The 21,354-nt window shown below is 46.2% G+C and overlaps 1 protein-coding gene across 1 annotated transcript in view; it reads right to left on the bottom strand.

Moving 5' to 3' along the window:
* LOC134537952 (alpha-1,2-mannosyltransferase ALG9) overlaps positions 1-21,354 on the bottom strand; it is a 231,049-nt gene that overhangs the window by 29,085 nt on the left and 180,610 nt on the right. Inside the window, exons 9-10 of the mRNA XM_063378962.1 lie at positions 6,474-6,681; positions 1,107-1,248 (exon numbers count right to left, since the gene is read on the bottom strand). Of these exons, the coding sequence (XP_063235032.1) occupies positions 1,107-1,248; positions 6,474-6,681 (350 nt within the window). The remainder of the gene's footprint in view (positions 1-1,106; positions 1,249-6,473; positions 6,682-21,354) is intronic.

Below are 21,354 nucleotides of genomic sequence, written 5' to 3'. Positions count from 1 at the left end.
ACGCAAGTAATTGCGACTGATATAAGTCCACGGAATTGTCCATACACACGTCACCGCACCAGTCCTACGTCCCACAACACGTATTGTGTGCACGGCACACCCATTGTTCCCGGTAATCTTCAACCAACCACCGAAGTTACTCCAAAATTCCGCACATAACGAACTCTCTAAAACCACGAACCGAACAGTAGAAAAATGGCGCCTGGTAACGGTATTCTTCCACAGTCAGTGTCACCAACATCTCAAAGTTAAATTACCTCCTAACAGCATTTATAGACTAGTTTATACGAAACACTAACTATAGAAAAATTTTACAAATAGCTAACCGAGAAAACAGGTAAATAGAATAGTTTTGTGATGCTTGTGTGGATGAACTTTATAATTTTTTGTGCATATTGGTTTCTTAATTATCAGTAGGGAAGACAGGTCTACAAAAAAATTCAGAAAATTGGGAATATTTGCAAATAGAAACTGATACTTCTATAGTTACAGTGGTGCATTACTAGTTAAAACAATAAAAACTAGGTGGAAATCAAACATTCTACCTTATCCCATTTAAAAAACTGAAAGCTTTTGACATCCGGACATAGTTATAACATAAAAAAGGTTTAAACAGAACCGACGGCATTGTGGTAAGACAATGGACTTGCATTCAGAAAATAACCTTGCTTCGAATTTTGGTTCGGTCACAATGAGTTTGGTTTACAATGATTTCTCAAAATTATTCCAGGAAAATGCTGGATGAATCTTTACACGAAATATACACTACACATCCCCAATATAACATACTTGTGTCATGTGGTACTGCCTCTAAAGGCCTTGTCAATGAGACGTAAGGTCGGCCAAAAAAAAAAATAAAGATCCATGTCGTCTGGCACGGAACCCCATGCACACACTCGCTTGAAACAATTAATCAGTGATGTGATGGGTCTAATTCCATTTTTCTCAAACCCAAATACAAGATTCATCTCTTAAAGAGTGCCTCGAATCCACCCCTCGATTGAATCTACAGCTCTAGAGTCTGGAATATATGGGTATGAGCAAAAACACAAAGAATAACAGTTTAGATAAATATCTAAACATTCAGCAGAGTAAAGAACGCTGACCTGTTGTCCGGCAGGAAGAAGCTGGAGGGGTAGCGGTACCACTCCTTGCCGATGCACACGTTGATGGTCTGGTCCGGCGGCAGCTTGTACTCCGAGCCCAGGTTCCCCAGCTCCATGAACAAGTCGAGGGGGGCGTGGTACCCTGCCCGGACACACAGGCCCACTCCCCACACTGCTCCAGTCAATTACTTTTCATAATGCCCGTTCTTACTTTCACAAACATTCCCCAAAAACAAACTCCTTGCAGAGATCGTCAATTTAACAGTTTCAATAAGGTATTAAAAGTATAGACCTATACACTGCTTGGATTTCAATGCCAGGGTACGTGAATACAGGTCTATATTCGGTAAAATTATACCCAGTTACAAAGAGGCTTTTTTTCTAAATCTCTTTTGTTAAACTTATAGAATCTATATATCCAGGGGGTCTACAAAAACTCGGTGAACAAATTTCAGGGAATTTTCAGGACATATAAATGCAATTTTCCAAGTTTTTTCATCAATACAAATAATCAAAATCAAACATGAGCAAAAGTAATATTGAAATTTTCTACAATTCGCAGGAAAATTCCTATTTTTAAGCTAGAGCACTAAAAAAATTTTTATAAATAATTTCCACCACACAATTTAAATGACAGTCTCCATATATTAATAATTAATACACAACTATTAAATGAAGTGAGATGTCAAGAAACAAAACACTAGTTAAGAGGTTGCTGATAAAGATTAAGTTTCGTGACTTCCAACACCTCTTTGTGACTTTCGTGACCTGCAGCATTTCTGCTGTAAGACTCTTGGCAGGTTCTTTGTCTTTGTCTTTTGTGGCTATTAAATAACCGGACTGATGCTGCTCCCAGCAAACTGCGAGCGTGCCGCGACATGTTTGAACATGACTGTGTCTGATGGTCCTTCCCCCATCCGGAGCTCGCTAGACAAGCCAGCAGGTCGCTCAGTTTGACTGTAGCCGCTGATTTAATTAGTCTACGCACTAGTGACGCGTCGGGAAAATGCCAAGTGGTCAGACGGAGCAACAGGTTAACCTCCAGTTTCTTGTTAAACTAGGGAAAACTGCCACAGAAGCTTATGCAATGTTGAAAGAAGTCTACGGGAATGAATGTTTAGCCCGCATACAGGTTTTTCAGTGGTTTATACGGTTTAAAGAAGGGCGTGAAACGACCGAAGACTATCGGCGCCCAGGACGATCCTCAAATTCAAAAACGGACGAACGAATTGGTAAATTAATCTGCGCTGATTGTCATCTCAGCATCCGAGGGCTTGCTGAAATGACAGGAATCGACAAAGAAAGTATTCGACTGAAGGTTTGCGCACAAAATGGTGCCGAAACTCCTCAGTCTCTAGCAAAAGGAATCAAGACAGAACATTTGTACTAACATCCTAAACAACATCGCCACTAATCCAGATTTGTTAGATAAGGTGATTACTTGTGATGAATCGTGGTTTTTTACTTATGATCCCGAAACAATGAGGCAATACATGCATTGGAAAAGCCCAAGCTCGCCAAGGCAAAAAAAGCCAGGATGAGCAAATCCAAATCAATGATGATTGTCTTTTTCAACATTCGTGGCATTGTCTACATTCACTGGGTACCCGAGGGTCAGACGGTCAATCAACATTTTTACATCGAGGTTCTGACGGCCCTACGTGAGCGTGTGAGAAGACGATTTTAGTAAGAATACGTATTCCATATTTAGATTCTATCAATTCCTCGAACAAAATATCATTCCGTTACGTACATGGTGTGCACTGTGTCGCAATTGGCAAATCGGATGCTTTTATTGTTCTACTATGTATAAAGTCTAATTTCGGGACTGTGTTCACGTCGTATGGTTTAAAGAATTTTTGGTTTATGTACTTTACATACATTACGTATACACTTTCAATCTTGAGTACATTAGTAAGTACCAAATTTTTTTTCGTTCTTCAGATTGTTCCATGTAGTGAAAAGAACACGTCCGCGTAGCAAATACAGTTTCTCGCTCCTTAGCAAACGTTGACAACACTACTGTGCACCGCTGTTGGTTTGGTACCAGTGGATGTAAATTTGCGCACTTTATTGACACATTCTTCAGATAATTTATTCACGTTTGTTATTATAATTTTCACGATATTCGTGCAATGGTGAGTGGTCGTGAAAGAAACGCCTTAACAGTTGAGCAAAAATTGAATATTTTGAGGCAGTTTGACAACCACGTTGGATCACGTGTGGCCTTAGCCAAGGCATTGGATATTCCCGTGTCTACATTAAACACAATTTTACGTAATCGAACGTCCATCGAAAATGCCGCAGAACAAAGTGGACCAATGGCAAAAAAAATTAAAACTGTGAAGGTGTCCAACTACCAAGAACTGGACGACTTGATTAAGGAGTGGTTTATGCTACACTGGCAGCAAACATTCCAGTGGACGGCAGGTTGATTCGCGAGAAAGCAACGCAGATTGCGGATCACTTAGGCATTGAGTTTACCCCCTCAAATGGTTGGATTGATCAGTTCAAAAACAGACATAATGTTGTGTACCATACTGTTTGCGGTGAAAAAAATGTTGATCTGGAAAGAGTTGAACACTGGAAAAACACTTTGCCAGATGTGTTGAAGGACATATTTAATGCCGATGAGACCGGGTTGTTTTTTTATGTACTCCCCAATAAAACTTTAATTTTTAAAGGAGAGAAGTGTCATGGGGGGAAATTGAGCAAATTAAAGCTGACTGTTTTGTTGTTTGTGAATTCTGATGCCACAGAGAAGCTGACTCTCATAGTTGTTGGGAAATCTTTAAAACCTAGGTGTTTTAAAAGTATCAAAACTTTCCCAACAAAATATTTTGCCAACAAAATGGCATGGATGACTGAAGCCCTTTTCAATTCCCACCTCCATGCATTAGATGCCGAGATGGCGGCGCAAAACAGGAAAATTCTTTTGCTAGTCTACAATTGCCCAGCCCACCCTAAAGAAATTACACTACGCAATGTAAAAATAGCTTTCTTCCCTGCAAACTTGTAATGTTGCAGAACCCTGCCCTCTTAATTAAATAATTTTCTTTTAAACTTCTTTTTGTATAGGTAAATATAAATAAGTCAATGTTTTTAGAGTGGTGTGTATATTATGAGACAGTATAATCAGACGTTATGGCTTTTAATATATGTTATTTTCACTTGCTATGTGTTGTAAGAATGTACCTTGTATTTTAACAGACATTTTCTATCAGTACTATTTTTTATGTAATTTTTCACAAAGAAGTCGCTGTTCTAGATTTTTACGTGTTTAGGCCTACTTATTCAGGTTTTTCTTAATAAGTTTAATTTTGTAAAGTAATTCGTATTATAATTATTATTCTTAATTTTTATTAACGTGTTGTAATATAATTATAAATCACGGGACTGTGTCTGGGCTTGTGTGATGGTTAGAAAGAGAGGCATGAGAGGCCTGTAAGTGGGAGTGAGAAAGGAACAGTGCTTCCCCGCCAACCGAGATAAAGACGGTTATTCCCCCCCTGCATGGGAACCGAGTGATAACTGCTCTCTCACGGTGTGAGAGAGAGAACGAGAATGGAAGTCCCCGATTTCGATGTGAAATTGAAAAGAGACTGATCAGGGGAAGCCCAGATTTCTGTGTGTACAAGATTTTTTCATGTGTTGTAACTTGTTCTGTGATTGGCTAATATCTGTAGAGTGAATGAAGCGTGCGTGTGATTGGTCGGTGAGGTCAGGTGACTTCTCCTTCCTGCGTGGAGAAGAGAGTGGCCAGACTTCACCAGTCGTCTGTCGAACGCTGGACAAGTAGGTCGCGTTCGGTGGCTTCTCACCAAATTATAATGTAATGTACTAATAGATAATTTCACGTTGGTGGTCGGAGCCAGGCCAAATATTAAATCAACCTAATTTGTTTTATTTTTTTTCGGACGATGAATTAGAAATTGCGGCCACCTTCGTCGGCAGTTGGCTCGGGGCGGAATTCGTTTTCGCTGGGTGCTGTCCTCTTCGAGGTCGCACCATCTTCGTGTACTTGCAGTAAAACATTACTGAAGGACTTCATCTACGCTATTAATTTTCGGTAATTTCTCGTCATGCGAGCTACCAGCAGTTTTTCGACGGGCAGATATATGTGTGGAACGAGTGAATGAACTATTGTAAGTGTTTGGATTCGTCGGGGGATTCTGTTTAGAAAAATAAAAATAATAAAAACATCAAAATTTGCAATCGGCGTTGAACTGTTTTATTTTTGTATATAACGAACCGTTATAAACTGTACAAGTGAACTTCACCCCTAGACCTTGGAATAATACATTGTTTTAAGTAGAAGTACAGGAAGCGACCCGTGCAGAAGACCATCACAATGCATATCAGTGTTCTAACTGCTCTGCACTATATAGCGTGGGCATGGTCAGAAGTCAAGTCTGACACGATCAACTGCTTCACTTGACTGAAGGTGAAGTTGCTGCAGCCCAGCCCGAGGCAGCCAACACGCTACAGGTACAGCCTTCAGAGTGGGAGTCACTCAGTCCTGGTGTCACTACTGCTGCTGCTGTGGTCACTTCAGAAGTGCAAACACTGGACGACATTATTGACCAGCACTTGCAGGACAAAGAAGACGTGGAAGAGGAGGAAGAGGAGGAAGGATGACGAGGACGAGCCAGTACCAGCGTGCAGCCACACTGAGGCACTACAAGCTTTGGACACTGTGAGAAGCTATTTAACCAGTGTCTTTGGAAGTGATGAGGAGTTTCATCACTTGAATAAAGTGCAAACTCACCTTGAGGGTGTCAGGATCAAGTCAAAATGTCAAAGTAAAATATCTGACTTTTTTTGGAGGCAGTGATTTCTTTTTTTAGTTTTTTAGTGCACTAATACACACACACACACACACACATATATATATATATATATATATATATATATATATATATATATATATATATATATATATATATATCTGTGTGTGTGTGTGTATACAGTACTAGATGGTGTGATTACATTATACCTTTGTATTAATGATGCCATGGCTAGGGTATGTACGTCTAACAGCTGAGTAGGGTAAGTTGAAAATTTAAAATGTTTGCTTATTCTGTCTACAATTTTTGCATGATATTGTTAATTTCATTCCATTTGTTTGTGTTCTGCTGCTTAATGTAAATTCAAAATATCAAGTTGTTAAACATTAGGCCTATAACATATTTTTACTTAAGTTTTGAGATTGCCATTAACTACTAAAGTTAATTGCAAACAAAGATAATATAGTTATTGTTGTAAACCTTTATTACAGCAAGTGATGACTTGAAATTTTACTTTCACCTCAATTCCACTATTTTGAGTTTCCCCCTTGAAAAGTGTGCTTGCAGGGTGTGTGGTTACCGCTGTAGAGGGCCAGCGTGCGGGCCACGCCCAGCAGGGAGCAGACTGCCACGGCCGCCAGCGCGACGGGCGCCGTGCGGTCCAGGTAGTGGGAGCCGCGCTCGTGCCAGCGCACGGCCAGCCGGAACCACAGCTTCTGGAGCGCGTCCACGCCCACCGCCGCGCTCAGGCACAGCAGCGGGTACACCGGGAACAGGAACCGCTCCTCCTGCCAACCCACGCGCTCGCGCTCACCGCTCACCGCCTCTGCAACCAACCCCCCGCACTTCGCACCACTCTACTTACATGCTGTGTTCAGTACGGCTGGAACGTGAAATAGTTTCCTTTTTTTACAAACACTCGGAATAAGTTTTTTGTGTAAAGGTATATTCATATAAATGTAAAGGATATGACAGTTTCCCTTGACTGTGAGGTACTTGGTACAACACAATCTCACGCTTCATGTGTTTAAAGCATTTTTGGTTTTAATTTGAAGCGGCCCGCCGCCTCGTATGTCGCTACGCCACAGCCTTCCCACCCCTCTCTCCTCTTTTCCCTGTGAGTTTGTTTCCCCCCTCCTTATTTTTTCAGCTTCCCCACCGATGCTCCGACCACAGCGCGCTCTATGCGAGGCTTTATAAGCAGCCGTCGGCTGTGCCTCGGCCTCTTTAGCTTAGCATACTGTGAGCTGTGATAAGCATGTGATCAGTCAGTTTGTTGGGCAGTGACGGCGCCGAGGGAGAGACTGCTGTGGTTTGATTTTTTGTTTGCTTGTACGAAATGGCCGTGTGGTAAAGTAGCTACAGTTTGCTCCGAGGATCCCAGCGTTTAAAGTAAGGTAATTGTTTGCCATCATGCAGGTTTGTCTTTGTATGGCTGCTGGGACCTCGATGGTTCATCTATTCCAGGTTCTTTTCTCTCTTTCATGCCGCGGTTTGCATTGCCGTTCGTTCATGCCTATTGTCTCCTGATGTCGGTGTCCCTTATTTTTTAAGCACCATAAGTGCCTGTGTCACGAGTTGCCTGCCTGAGTGACTTTGCTATGCTTTTTTGTCTTTCCTTTCTGTTTCTCGCCACGTCTAGGGTAAGTGCTCCCTCGGCCGTGCACTTGTTACGTATGGAGAGCTCGAGGTTCGTAGGAATCTGTAAACGGCCATGCCGGCCTTGATATCTAGTCTACATGTTACGATACTTTTATTCTTTTTTTAAATATTTTCTTTTGTAACTTGCTTGTTGTAGCTCCGCGCAGAGCACATTGGTACTCTATGTACTATATTTGTTAGATGCTCGTATAATTCCTAAAGTAAACCTAAATTCCTGTACCAAGTTTGCGTGCTTCATATGCACGTAGCTTGTATCATTTTAAAGGTAGTATTCGCTGGTGTGCTATGGAATGCTACATTATTGGGCAATGCACACGTTCTTTGTATTTATTTAAAAACATGTTATATAATTTATTTAATGCAAATTGTTGCGTAAAATGTATGACCGTTTAAGCTCATGAGAATTGAGGTTGCATCACGAATTTGTCACATACTAAGTGAACTTTGGCTGCGGCCTTATTGGAGCATATGTTGGTGAAGAAATTATCTGAACTTAATTACTGTCCTCTTTTTGTGCATAATCTCATTTTGTATTTTGTATGTAATGTGTGAACTTTCATGGAAAAAATTTATTAAAAGAACACAATTCGATTAAACATATTATTCTTATTCTTCCAATTTATACTAATCTTATATATTTATTTACAAGACACTCTCTGCTAGGTACCCTTAATAGAAAGGGTGAAATTATTTACTCCAATACTCATATGATATGATATGACCTGTCCAGCGCCGTGTGTAACTTGGTGTGAATAGTTTGGTGTCTTGTAATATTCTTCGTTCACACCACGTTGCAAATTTGGTAATAGATTATCATAAACTTTGCTCTATTGTAGCGATTTAAACTGTGCGCGCCGCATCGGCCTCCGGCACTCCGCTCCCCTCCACCTTCTCCCTCCTTTCCCCCCCTCCTAGTGGTTCTATGTCTACTCGTTCACCCCCCTCTCTTGATTGGCGCACGCGCGCGCTGCGGCGCTATGTTATAAAAACAGTTGTAATTTGGTCAGGTGCCTCTTTCTTCTTTGATTTTTGTCAGGCTCGGTTGTCAGCTGTTGTAATCCACGAGCATGTAGTCGATTAGGTTCAGTTAGACCTACGTGTGTGTGCGCGACCTCAGGGGAAACATGTAAGTTGGTTTGAGTTGTGTGTGAGGCGGTGGCCCTTGCCTTAATGTATAGTCATATATTTCTAAATTGGTTTGTCTAAATTCCCTTTCGGCCGCCACCTTCAAAATGATTTGGTTTGGATTAATGTTTTAACGTAACTTAACTGGAAACTTAGTTTTTTTATTGGTAACTATCTTCCCCTGAGACGTCGTCGCACGTCTTTGATCTTTTCTTAATTATGTAAATCTTTAAATATAACTGCACTTTGCAGTAATTTTGTTATTGTAACGCTTATAACTGCACTTTGCTGAAGTTTGTAAAAATGTAAAACAGTTTGAATTGTAATACTTGACAATGCTTTTAATTCACGTCAACTGCGTTGTTTAATGGGATCGTTACACGGTGTAGCCGGCTTACCTTTGAAGCCCGTTTTGTCTAAAATCATTGTTCTTTGATTATTGTATTTAACCTTGCTTAAATTTGTATCGACTTAACTTCATCAGTAACCTAATGTTTTGAATTATTGTTTGAATAAAATGTCTGTGTACCTGATTCCTTTTACCTTGCTTACCTAAACTACTCCATTCACGTAAACCCCAGTCCTTGCCAGGTTCTGGCCATCTATCCCTGTGTTCCAAAGCTAGACTAGGCTTTACAACTGCGCCACTCTGCTGCAGGACTGTGTGTACTTACGTGTTTCTGTTCTTTTTTTCATGAACCATGGGGACTCCGGCAACCGGGTGGATTTACCGTTTGCGGAGAGACGACCTCATCCAGGTTTTGACGGAGGAAGCCGTTCCCTTCGTGGAGGACGCAAATGTGGCGACCCTTCGTGGATTGCTGGTCAGGCACGTGCGCGGCGCCTGGGAGTCGTCAGACGAGGTACCGTCTCGGCAAGTCCCCACCCCCGCTAATCCAGTTAAGAATAATTCCAGATTTAATGAAAAGATATTTTTTTCTAATTTGAAACTTCTCCCACGTCTTGATAGTTGTGAACCGCGTGCGGTTCTTGATTTTCTGAGTGCCGCGGCACGTTTAGCTGGTTTAAAGTTAGTCAGTGAGGCGGAGTTTTTGAAAGCTCTCCTGAGCCTGTGTGGGCCGGCATTTTTGCCACTGCTCACTGACGTCATGAATCAGAATCAGACCTTCGCACAGTTCAAGACGTCTGTGCTACTGTTTGCCTGTCCGTCTCGTGTGCTAGAAGCGTGTAAACGTGAACTTGTATTCAGGTTTCAGAGGCCTGAGGAGCCCTTGTTGCAATTCATTAATTCTGTTGCGGCCTATGCCGAGGTACTGGAGTTGAACCTCCCTGAGGCAGAATTAACGCAAACTATTGTTAGCAACGTGTCTCCGCTAGTGTTACAGCATAGCGCCATGCTTAGCCCTCCCTCTAGTCTGAGTGCTCTCCGTAAGTGGAGTGCAGAAGTGGAAAATAGATTGCTAGCTGTCAAAAAATATCACGAGGATTTTCACTCCAAGCCCACTCCAGGCAGTTTTGTACCCGTTTCTAATTCTAATTCTAATTCTAAATTCAATTCTCCTAATGTTAAGTTACGTCTCAAGTCAACACCGTACCCGCTCGCGCAGTGCGCGCATCGCGGCCCGTTGAGTGCGCGGCTAGTGTAAGTGATCCCTCTGTCGGGGCGTGTGTTGCCGCCGGCAGACGTTATGAGTCGGCTAATGCGCCCGGCCCGTCCTCCAACCGTCCCAGGTGTGCCAACTGCGGTACTTACGACCACGCGGTGTCTGAGTGCACGCAGCCCGCTGTGAGCCGTGAGCAGCGAAAATGCTTTCGTTGTAAGCGCACTGGGCATTACAGAAATCAATGTCCGGGAAACGGGCCTTGACCGGGCGTGCGAGTGGTCGCCACGGTCGTCTCTTGAGGAAAGCCGCTCATTACTCGTACAATAATTTTTTACACGTTCGTCTGTTTGGAAATAATATTCCGGCCTTAATTGATTCCGGTGCTACCCGTTCCTTGATTAGTTCCGAATTGTTCGATGCATGTTGCATCAAACATCCGTATTTAATAAGCCGTGTTTGTACCGGCTCTGACGTGAAAATTTGTGTAGCCAACGGCGTAATTGTTACGTCAGACATAGAAGTTGAAATGCACATTAAGATCGCGGGTTTCTCTTGGAACTGGCACTTTAATGTTGTTCCTGGGTTATGTCACCCGCTTATTCTAGGTTTAGATTTTCTGGGAACGACGCGATGTTTGTTAGACGTCGCTAACCAGGAACTGGTTTTTGGTTTTCATCCTGCACGAAAAATTAAACTTATTCATCATGACTCCGCTCCTATCGTCATGTCGTGCGCCGACAAGTCTGACGTCATTAGTAGGGACGCGATCATTGCTGACGCCATGAACAGGTATTCTGACGTAATTACCAATCGGATAGGCAGGTGTGACGTCATGCCCTATAAATTTTATTTAAAGGACACGACTCCTGTTAGGGCTAAAGGACATAAAATTTCTCCTCCCAAATTGCAAAAGTTGAAAAACTCCTAGAAGCAGGAGTTATTGCTCCCTCTGTTTCCGATTTCTGTTCGCCTTCCTTTTTAGTCCCTAAAAAGGAAGCGGGGGAATTCCTGCTTGTACACAATTACAAGGAACTAAATGACAAAATTAAGGAGGACAGCTACGAGTTGCCGACCGTAGAGAGCGCCCTTCAACATTTAGGGAATGCCGCAATATTTTCCGTCATTGATTTAAATGCTAGTTTCCACCAATGTTTCTTGCATCCAGATTGTCGTAAATATACTGCATTTTCTACCCCGTGGGGGCAATTTCAATTTAATCGTGTGCCTATGGGTGTGTCTTTTGGTAGCCAGGCTATGAGCCGAGTGCTAGATCACATTCTAAGCGACTTAAAATTTAAATCAGTCTTCAATTACATTGACGATATTATCGTCTACAGTGATAACCTGGAACAGCACAAGCAAAATTTGTGTCAGGTGTTTGATCGTCTCAGAGCCGCTAACTTGACAGTTAATCCCGACAAAATTCATCTGGGAAAAGATTACGTAAAATTTTTAGGTTACATTATTTCGCAAGGCAAACTCATAATGGATCCCGATAAAGTTTCCCCCATCGTAAACTTTCCTCCTCCTAGGAATGTCAGAGGAGTTCAGAGATTTCTCGGCATGACAGGATATTATTCTCGTTTCATCCCCGATTACGCCGCAGTATGTGGTCCGCTTAATAATTTACGTAAAAAGAATGTTGTTTTTGAGTGGGGCAACGCTCAACAGAAGGCCATTGATAGTCTTAAGGCCCTGATCTCTTCTCCCCCTGTCTTGGTTCTGCCTGATTTTCAACGCAGGTTCGCCCTCCAGGTAGATGCGTCCAGCATCGCGGTAGGTGCTGTATTAGGGCATGTTGAAAACGATAGGTTGCGCCCTATTGCCTATGCCAGTAGAACACTTACTGACGGGAAACGACGTCTGGGTACCTATGAAAAGGAAGCCTTAGCATGTCTGTTTGGCGTCGAGAAATTTGCGTCATATCTCGATTGTCACGAGTTCAATCTTTTTACGGACAATCAAGCGCTCAGTTGGCTGTTTAACCATCCGAATCAGCTCGGTAAACTAGGGCGCTGGGTGTTAAGACTGTCCCGCTTCAAATTCAAACTGCATCATATTAAGGGTAGTGACAACGTTGTGGCAGATGCGCTTTCGCGAATGTTTTCGCCCGATGAATTTGCGACTCGTGTTTCGTCCGCGGATGAAACACAGCCGATTTGTGCAGCTGTTTGCAAAATATTTCCGGAATCATTTCTTAGTATTCGTTAGTGTCAACAGGAGGATCCTTTGTGTGTTCAAATCCGGAAGGATTTGAGTGCCGGTAAAGCCATGTCATATGTTGAGGAACAGGGTGTTGTTTACTATACCGGGACAACTGGTAGACAAAGGAAGGCTGTTGTTCCTGCATCCCTACGCCCTATGGTGCTGAAGTATTTTCACGATTCCTTATTGGGTGCACATTTGGGCATCGACAAAACGTTCCGTCGAATTAGTGCACATTTAGCTTGGCCTGAATTGCGAGCTGATGTACAAAAACACGTGCGAACTTGTCGAGATTGTCAAATCTCGAAACCGCCGCAGTGTGCCAAAGTCGGCTTGTATTGTGCTGATGCTCCTGTTGCCCCCTAGCATGTGCTTCACATTGACATTTTTGGTCTCTTAACACGTTCTAGAAAAGGTAACAATTGTATTTTGGTTATTCTGGACATTTTTTCGAAATTTGTGTTGCTAATCCCCTTAAAGAACATGAAAGCAAACAGTATTTTTAAAGCCTTAAGAGATCAGGTATGGCAATGTTTTGGTGCTCCGGCCATGATCACGTGTGATAACGCACGTTACTTCCGCTCTGTACTGTCCAAAGACATGTGTTTTCAATGGGCCATTAAGCCTATTTACAGTAGTACTTACTGTCCCCAGGGAAACCAATCCGAGCGAGTCAATAAAGTGCTTAAGAGCATTCTTACTGCTTTCTACAGGGATGATCAGTCGCTATGGGACAGCGATCTTGATTTTATCAACGTAGGGCTTAATTCAGCTGTGCATTCCGCTACTCGATTCCCTCCTTCAATTCCGTTTCTAGGTAGGGAGCTTACCCACCCTCTCCTTAACCTGTGGGGACTGCCGCCCCTGGAGGCTGCCTCGGATGACGAGTCACTGGAGGCCGTGCTGGATAGTGTGGCTTGCAATCTCTCGAAGGCTCGTCAAGCAGTGGCTAGTTCATATAACGCTTCCCGGAGGCCTCATGGTTTTTCTGTTGGACAGCTGGTCCTAGTAAAGAATTTTTTGCTACCAAATAGGGCTGAAATGATTAATGTTAAATTAATACTGCCTTATGTTGGACCTTACGTCATAAATATATTTCTTAGTGAGAATACTGTGTTGATGCACAGTACATCTGGTTCTAAAAAATTTAGAAAGGCCCATGTCGGGCAGTTAAAAAAGTTTAATACTTACTTTGAGGGTTTGCTGTTGTTATAGCGTGTGCGTCTGGTTTTGTGTTTTTTTTTTCAGTTTGGTTTGCTTATCGTTCCTCCCCCCTCCTTCCTCGTCGCGGATGCCGTGCCCTCAAGAGGATCGGCGCAGCTACGGATCTGAGGCTCCTCCGCCTGCCCGCTCCGTCGTGGTCACTGGTGCCCGCCCGCTATTCGCTGCGTCTACGAGGCCGCCCGCCTCTTTCGCTGTCCGAGTCCGTGGATGCGTCCATGCGACTCCGTCATTCGGAGTTCCGCATCAGCATGCTGCTGTGCGGCTCCGCCCTGGCTCGCCCTGATGCGCCTCCTTGAGTCGCCGCGTTGATGGAAGCTGTCCCTCGGTGAGCGAGCGGCCGGCTGCTTTGACGTGCTGGCGTGCCGGCGTGCTGGCGTGAGATTCCATTCCGCCAGTCTCGAGCTGTGATGCATGCCGCATGCGAGCCTGCACGATGCACGCAATGGCATCTGGAAGCCCTCGTCCCCTGTGAGCATGCAACCCGCTCGACAGGGGTGCGAGGTGAAGAGTCGACCTTGCCAGGCGCCATCGGCTACAGCTGTTGTGGGGACGCCTGCAGCGGTTACGTCCGGAATTGCATCTGTCTGGCGACGTACGAGCTTTGGAGCTCGTTGCTACAAATTGTAACCAAAAATGAACTTTCCTGGGACGTCCCTCAAGATCAAGAAAAGTCTTCAGCGCTGAAGATGCTCCTATTGGTCTTTGTATTTGACCTATGTAATCCTTCAAGAATCTTTGGCCATTATATACGGCGTGTAAACCTTGTATGTTAATAACTTTAGACTGACAGTTAAAAATTGTGTTCGTCATGAAAATAAACATTGTTATGAAGATGGAGAAGATAGAGAAGGCGGCGGGTACCGTGGTTTAAGGGCAGGGGAGTTGTAGCGATTTGAACTGTGCGTGCCGCATCGGCCTCCGGCACTCCGCTCCCCTCCACCTTCTCCCTCCTTTCCCCCCCTCCTAGTGGTTCTGTCTACTCGTTCACCCCCCCTCTCTTGATTGGCGCATGCGCGCGCTGCGGCGCGATTTTATAAAAACAGTTGTAATTTGGTCAGGTGCCTCTTTCTTCTTTGATTTTTGTCAGGCTCGGTTGTCAGCTGTTGTAATCCACGAGCATGTAGTCGATTAGGTTCAGTTAGACCTACGTGTGTGTGCGCGACCTCAGGGGAAACATGTAAGTTGGTTTGAGTTGTGTGTGAGGCGGTGGCCCTTGCCTTGATGTATAGTCATATATTTCTAAATTGGTTTGTCTAAACTCCCTTTCGGCCGCCACCTTCAAAATGATTTGGTTTGGATTAATGTTTTAACGTAACTTAACTGGAAACTTAGTTTTTTTATTGGTAACTATCTTCCCCTGAGACGTCGTCACACGTCTTTGATCTTTTCTTAATTATGTAAATCTTTAAATATAACTGCACTTTGCAGTAATTTTGTTATTGTAACGCTTATAACTGCACTTTGCTGAAGTTTGTAAAAATGTAAAACAGTTTGAATTGTAATACTTGACAATGCTTTTAATTCACGTCAACTGCGTTGTTTAATGGGATCGTTACACGGTGTAGCCGGCTTACCTTTGAAGCCCGTTTTGTCTAAAATCATTGTTCTTTGATTATTGTATTTAACCTTGCTTAAATTTGTATCGACTTAACTTCATCAGTAACCTAATGTTTTGAATTATTGTTTGAATAAAATGTCTGTGTACCTGATTCCTTTTACCTTGCTTACCTAAACTACTCCATTCACGTAAACCCCAGTCCTTGCCAGGTTCTGGCCATCTATCCCTGTGTTCCAAAGCTAGACTAGGCTTTACACTATTTTAATATTTTGTTTTTGGTTACATGTGTTACTTCTGAAATTTAAATTCGTTTAGTTTATTTCTAATTTACTTTGAAGTGAGTTGTTATTTGCTAGCTTGGTCCACAGCACAACAGGAATGTCAGGTGTGTTATGAGTGCATGAGGGATATTGGTGCACAGACTGTTGGTGGTCCTGTTTGCTGTTGCGCGAGGTGGCCGGTAGCAGTTCTGGGAGCATGAAGAGGAGGAGAGACGACGAGTGAAGTGGTGCAACTGGCACGAGAGAGCACCATGGGGCGGCCGGGAATAAGCAAGCAAGGCGAACGAGTGTGAAGTTGGCTATCCGGCACTGCGATAGCATGCACTTATGACAGAGACTGCTACGGTCGGCTGCCGACTACTGAAGAGTTGTGAAGTTATTTTCTCACACACTTATGGGTAATGATGACCCGAGAATATGTACTAACTGTACTTACCCCCCCCCCCCCAATCCAACACCCGTCCACCACATAAACACTCATCCCAAATACACACACCTGTCTCATGCACATCCGTCCAACGAACTCTCATCCCACCCACACCTGTCCCACTATGCCACTTATTTAGTATTCATGGCACAAATTTTGATTTTTCTTAATGAGTCAATATTGGATATGTTAATTTTAAGATAAATTTCATTTTTTTTTGGGGGGGGGGGGGCTGAAAATGTATTACTTTTTTGATTGTTTCTTTTGATTTTACCAGACATCAAGCCTGACAGTTGACAGTTGACAGTTAACCAGCAGGTGACTGGCTGCATTCTTTTCCCATGTGGCGTTATCAGTGTCTCACCTTTCTTCATGCTTCTGGTCACGTACACGTAGCCAAGCTTCCGTGCGGCCAGGGCCTATGAGCACATCTCGGCTCAGATCCCCTGGTTCGCAACACAGCACCGCCATCCACCTGCAGCTCAGCCCTCCCCCTTCTCTTCACTTCCACGAGGCTTCAGAGGGACGACGACCGCCCCTCCAGAGCAGTCGGCGTGCAACCTTCGTTACTGTTTCGTGTTATCTTCAGAGACAACCTCAACTTAAGATCCTACCATGTCGTCGGACAGATGACTACTCCATAGGATGTAGTCCTGCAACTAAGGGTTTTTTACCTCTTCATAACTTACTGTAATATTATGTAGTTTATATAAGTTTTGTGTACGTTTCTGGTTGACTGATTCTGTTCTCCGCAGGCTCCATGAAGTTATTCCTGGATTACCACACATAGTGGTGAATAGTAATCACTCTTCCTCCTTTGACCAATAAAGTTCGAAAATTGGCCCCATTTAAACTTATCTTTTTTGTCTTTTCTCCGTTTATCACTGTGTGACCTTCAGTTGTGTAGTGAGATCCCAGTGTTGGCTTACCGTTTTAATAAATTTCTTTTTAAGTTTTTTGGCTTTTATTTAACAGTTTTTGTCAAAATGTAAAAGTTACAGTTTTTATATATTTTAATATTTTATCCATGTATTCTATTACTCACATAATAAACAAAAGATACCTAAAATCATCTGTTCTCCATAAATTACCTTTAAATTAGATACTCAGAAAACCAAATTCTCAGACTTAATATTTCTCTTGGCATTATACGATCAAACCTCACTCAAAAGTAGTGTTGTGTGTGTTATCACTAAATTACTGTGACCACTTCGGTGTTCCACCTCCTAGTTTTCTTTATCTAGTATGTTACCAGTATTTAGTTCGACCAAATATAGAGATAAGGAACACCAAGATGTGAAAAACCCACACCCACTCACATACACCCATTTCACACACACATCACACATCCAACCTTCCCACATACCCCCGTCTCCCAAAGACCAGGCTGCACACACAACCATCACACACACCCCTCTTACACACTTGACCCACACAGTCATCCCACAAACACTATTGTCCTATAAACAAATTTGTCCCACAAACACACTTATTTTACACACACTCTGTCTTACACACACTTGTCCCACACACACTTGTCCCACACACACTCATCCCACTCACACTAGTCAAATACTTGTCCTACGCACACTAATCCCACATACATTTCGATCACTCACGCTCGTTCCACATACACTTGTCTCACACACACACTCTTCCCACACACACTTGTATAACACACCAAACAAGGTTAGACCCAAAATGGTATTATTAATCGCTTCGCTCATGTCTCAATAAAAGGTTTAACTCCCTGTGAGATAAGTGCCAATACTTCTTCATGTGGAAAATTAAAATGTGCAACTTCATACCAGGCAGCTAAAGCCTACATCCTTCAGTTGATTCAGCCTCTCTGTGGGTTATGGCCTACGAGTCACTATCAGACTTCAAACCCAAACTGCCACAATTCTTATGACAATCAGGATGAAAATAACAGTAAAAAGCAATAATGGGTGAAAAGGCTAAGCAGAGTTTGTAACTATGAATAACTGTGCACAGCGACAATGGTCTCCGAGGGTTCGTGAAGCTGCAGGTCAGAGGGCAGCGGCACTCACCTTGTGTGACTGGGAGAAGAACACCAGCAGCCAGAGGTAGATGGGCTGCAGGTCAGAGTGCAGTGGCACTCACCTTGTGCGGCTGGGAGAAGAACACCAGCAGCCAGAGGTATAGGGGCTGCAGGTCAGAGGGCAGTGGCACTCACCTTGTGTGACTGGGAGAAGAACACCAGCAGCCAGAGGTAGATGGGCTGCAGGTCAGAGTGCAGTGGCACTCACCTTGTGCGGCTGGGAGAAGAACACCAGCAGCCAGAGGTAGAGGGCCTGCAGGTCAGAGGGCAGTGGCACTCACCTTGTGGGGCTGGGAGAAGAACACCAGCAGCCAGAGGTCGAGGGCCTGCAGGTCAGAGGGCAGTGGCACTCACCTTGTGCGGCTGGGAGAAGAACACCAGCAGCCAGAGGTAGATGGGCTGCAGGTCAGAGTGCAGTGGCACTGACCTAGTGCGGCTGGGAGAAGAACACCAGCAGCCAGAGGTATAGGGGCTGCAGGTCAGAGGGCAGTGGCACTCACCTTGTGTGACTGGGAGAAGAACACCAGCAGCCAGAGGTAGATGGGCTGCAGGTCAGAGTGCAGTGGCACTCACCTTGTGCGGCTGGGAGAAGAACACCAGCAGCCAGAGGTAGAGGGCCTGCAGGTCAGAGGGCAGTGGCACTCACCTTGTGGGGCTGGGAGAAGAACACCAGCAGCCAGAGGTCGAGGGCCTGCAGGTCAGAGGGCAGTGGCACTCACCTTGTGCGGCTGGGAGAAGAACACCAGCAGCCAGAGGTAGATGGGCTGCAGGTCAGAGTGCAGTGGCACTGACCTAGTGCGGCTGGGAGAAGAACACCAGCAGCCAGAGGTAGAGGAGCTGCAGGTCAGAGGGCAGTGGCACTCACCTTGTGCGGCTGGGAGAAGAACACCAGCAGCCAGAGGTAGAGGGGCTGCAGGTCAGAGGGCAGTAGCACTCACCTTGTGCGGCTGGGAGAAGAACACCAGCAGCCAGAGGTAGAGGGCTGCAGGTCAGAGGGCAGTGGCACTCACCTTGTGCGGCTGGGAGAAGAACACCAGCAGCCAGAGGTAGAGGGCTGCAGGTCAGAGGGCAGTGGCACTCACCTTGTGCGGCTGGGAGAAGAACACCAGCAGCCAGAGGTAGAGGAGCTGCAGGTCAGAGGGCAGTGGCACTCACCTTGTGCGGCTGGGAGAAGAACACCAGCAGCCAGAGGTAGAGGGCTGCAGGTCAGAGGGCAGTGGCACTCACCTTGTAGGGCTGGGAGAAGAACACCAGCAGCCAGAGGTAGAGGGCCTGCAGGTCAGAGGGCAGTGGCACTGACCTTGTGCGGCTGGGAGAAGAACACCAGCAGCCAGAGGTAGAGGGGCGGCAGGTCAGAGGGCAGTGGCACTCACCTTGTGCGGCTGGGAGAAGAACACCAGCAGCCAGAGGTAGAGGGCTGCAGGTCAGAGGGCAGTGGCACTCACCTTGTGCGGCTGGGAGAAGAACACCAGCAGCCAGAGGTAGAGGAGCTGCAGGTCAGAGGGCAGTGGCACTCACCTTGTGCGGCTGGGAGAAGAACACCAGCAGCCAGAGGTAGAGGGCTGCAGGTCAGAGGGCAGTGGCACTCACCTTGTAGGGCTGGGAGAAGAACACCAGCAGCCAGAGGTAGAGGGCCTGCAGGTCAGAGGGCAGTGGCACTGACCTTGTGCGGCTGGGAGAAGAACACCAGCAGCCAGAGGTAGAGGGCCTGCAGGTCAGAGGGCAGTGGCACTCACCTTGTAGGGCTGGGAGAAGAACACCAGCAGCCAGAGGTAGAGGGCCTGCAGGTCAGAGGGCAGTGGCACTGACCTTGTGCGGCTGGGAGAAGAACACCAGCAGCCAGAGGTAGAGGGGCGGCAGGTCAGAGGGCAGTGGCACTCACCTTGTGCAGCTGGGAGAAGAACACCAGCAGCCAGAGGTAGAGGGGCGGCAGGTCAGAGGGCAGTGGCACTCACCTTGTGGGGCTGGGAGAAGAACACCAGCAACCAGAGGTAGAGGGCCTGCAGGTCAGAGGGCAGTGGCACTCACCTTGTGCGGCTGGGAGAAGAACACCAGCAGCCAGAGGTAGAGGGCTGCAGGTCAGAGGGCAGTGGCACTCACCTTGTGCGGCTGGGAGAAGAACACCAGCAGCCAGAGGTAGAGGGCCTGCTGGTCAGAGGGCAGTGGCACTCACCTTGTGGGGCTGGGAGAAGAACACCAGCAGCCAGAGGTAGAGGGCCTGCAGGTCAGAGGGCAGTGGCACTCACCTTGTGCGGCTGGGAGAAGAACACCAGCAGCCAGAGGTAGAGGGCCTGCAGGTCAGAGGGCAGTGGCACTCACCTTGTGCGGCTGGGAGAAGAACACCAGCAGCCAGAGGTAGAGGGCCTGCAGGTCAGAGGGCAGTGGCACTCACCTTGTGCGGCTGGGAGAAGAACACCAGCAACCAGAGGTAGAGGGGCGGCAGGTCAGAGGGCAGTGGCACTCACCTTGTGCGGCTGGGAGAAGAACACCAGCAGCCAGAGGTAGAGGGGCTGCAGGTCAGAGGGCAGTGGCACTCACCTTGTGCGGCTGGGAGAAGAACACCAGCAGCCAGAGGTAGAGGGCCTGCAGGTCAGAGGGCAGTGGCACTCACCTTGTGCGGCTGGGAGAAGAACACCAGCAGCCAGAGGTAGAGGGGCGGCAGGTCAGAGGGCAGTGGCACTCACCTTGTGCGGCTGGGAGAAGAACACCAGCAGCCAGAGGTAGAGGGGCGGCAGGTCAGAGGGCAGTGGCACTCACCTTGTGGGGCTGGGAGAAGAACACCAGCAGCCAGAGGTAGAGGGGCGGCAGGTCAGAGGGCAGTGGCACTCACCTTGTGCGGCTGGGAGAAGAACACCAGCAGCCAGAGGTAGAGGGGCGGCAGGTCAGAGGGCAGTGGCACTCACCTTGTGCGGCTGGGAGAAGAACACCAGCAACCAGAGGTAGAGGGGCGGCAGGTCAGAGGGCAGTGGCACTCACCTTGTGCGGCTGGGAGAAGAACACCAGCAGCCAGAGGTAGAGGGGCTGCAGGTCAGAGGGCAGTGGCACTCACCTTGTGGGGCTGGGAGAAGAACACCAGCAGCCAGAGGTAGAGGGGCGGCAGGTCAGAGGGCAGTGGCACTCACCTTGTGCGGCTGGGAGAAGAACACCAGCAGCCAGAGGTAGAGGGGCGGCAGGTCAGAGGGCAGTGGCACTCACCTTGTGCGGCTGGGAGAAGAACACCAGCAGCCAGAGGTAGAGGGGCGGCAGGTCAGAGGGCAGTGGCACTCACCTTGTGCGGCTGGGAGAAGAACACCAGCAGCCAGAGGTAGAGGGGCGGCAGGTCAGAGGGCAGTGGCACTCACCTTGTGCGGCT

Source organism: Bacillus rossius, chromosome 12 (genome assembly GCF_032445375.1).
Source record: "Bacillus rossius redtenbacheri isolate Brsri chromosome 12, Brsri_v3, whole genome shotgun sequence".
Classification (NCBI taxonomy): domain Eukaryota; kingdom Metazoa; phylum Arthropoda; class Insecta; order Phasmatodea; family Bacillidae; genus Bacillus; species Bacillus rossius.
This window is presented reverse-complemented; position numbering and strand designations above follow the sequence as displayed.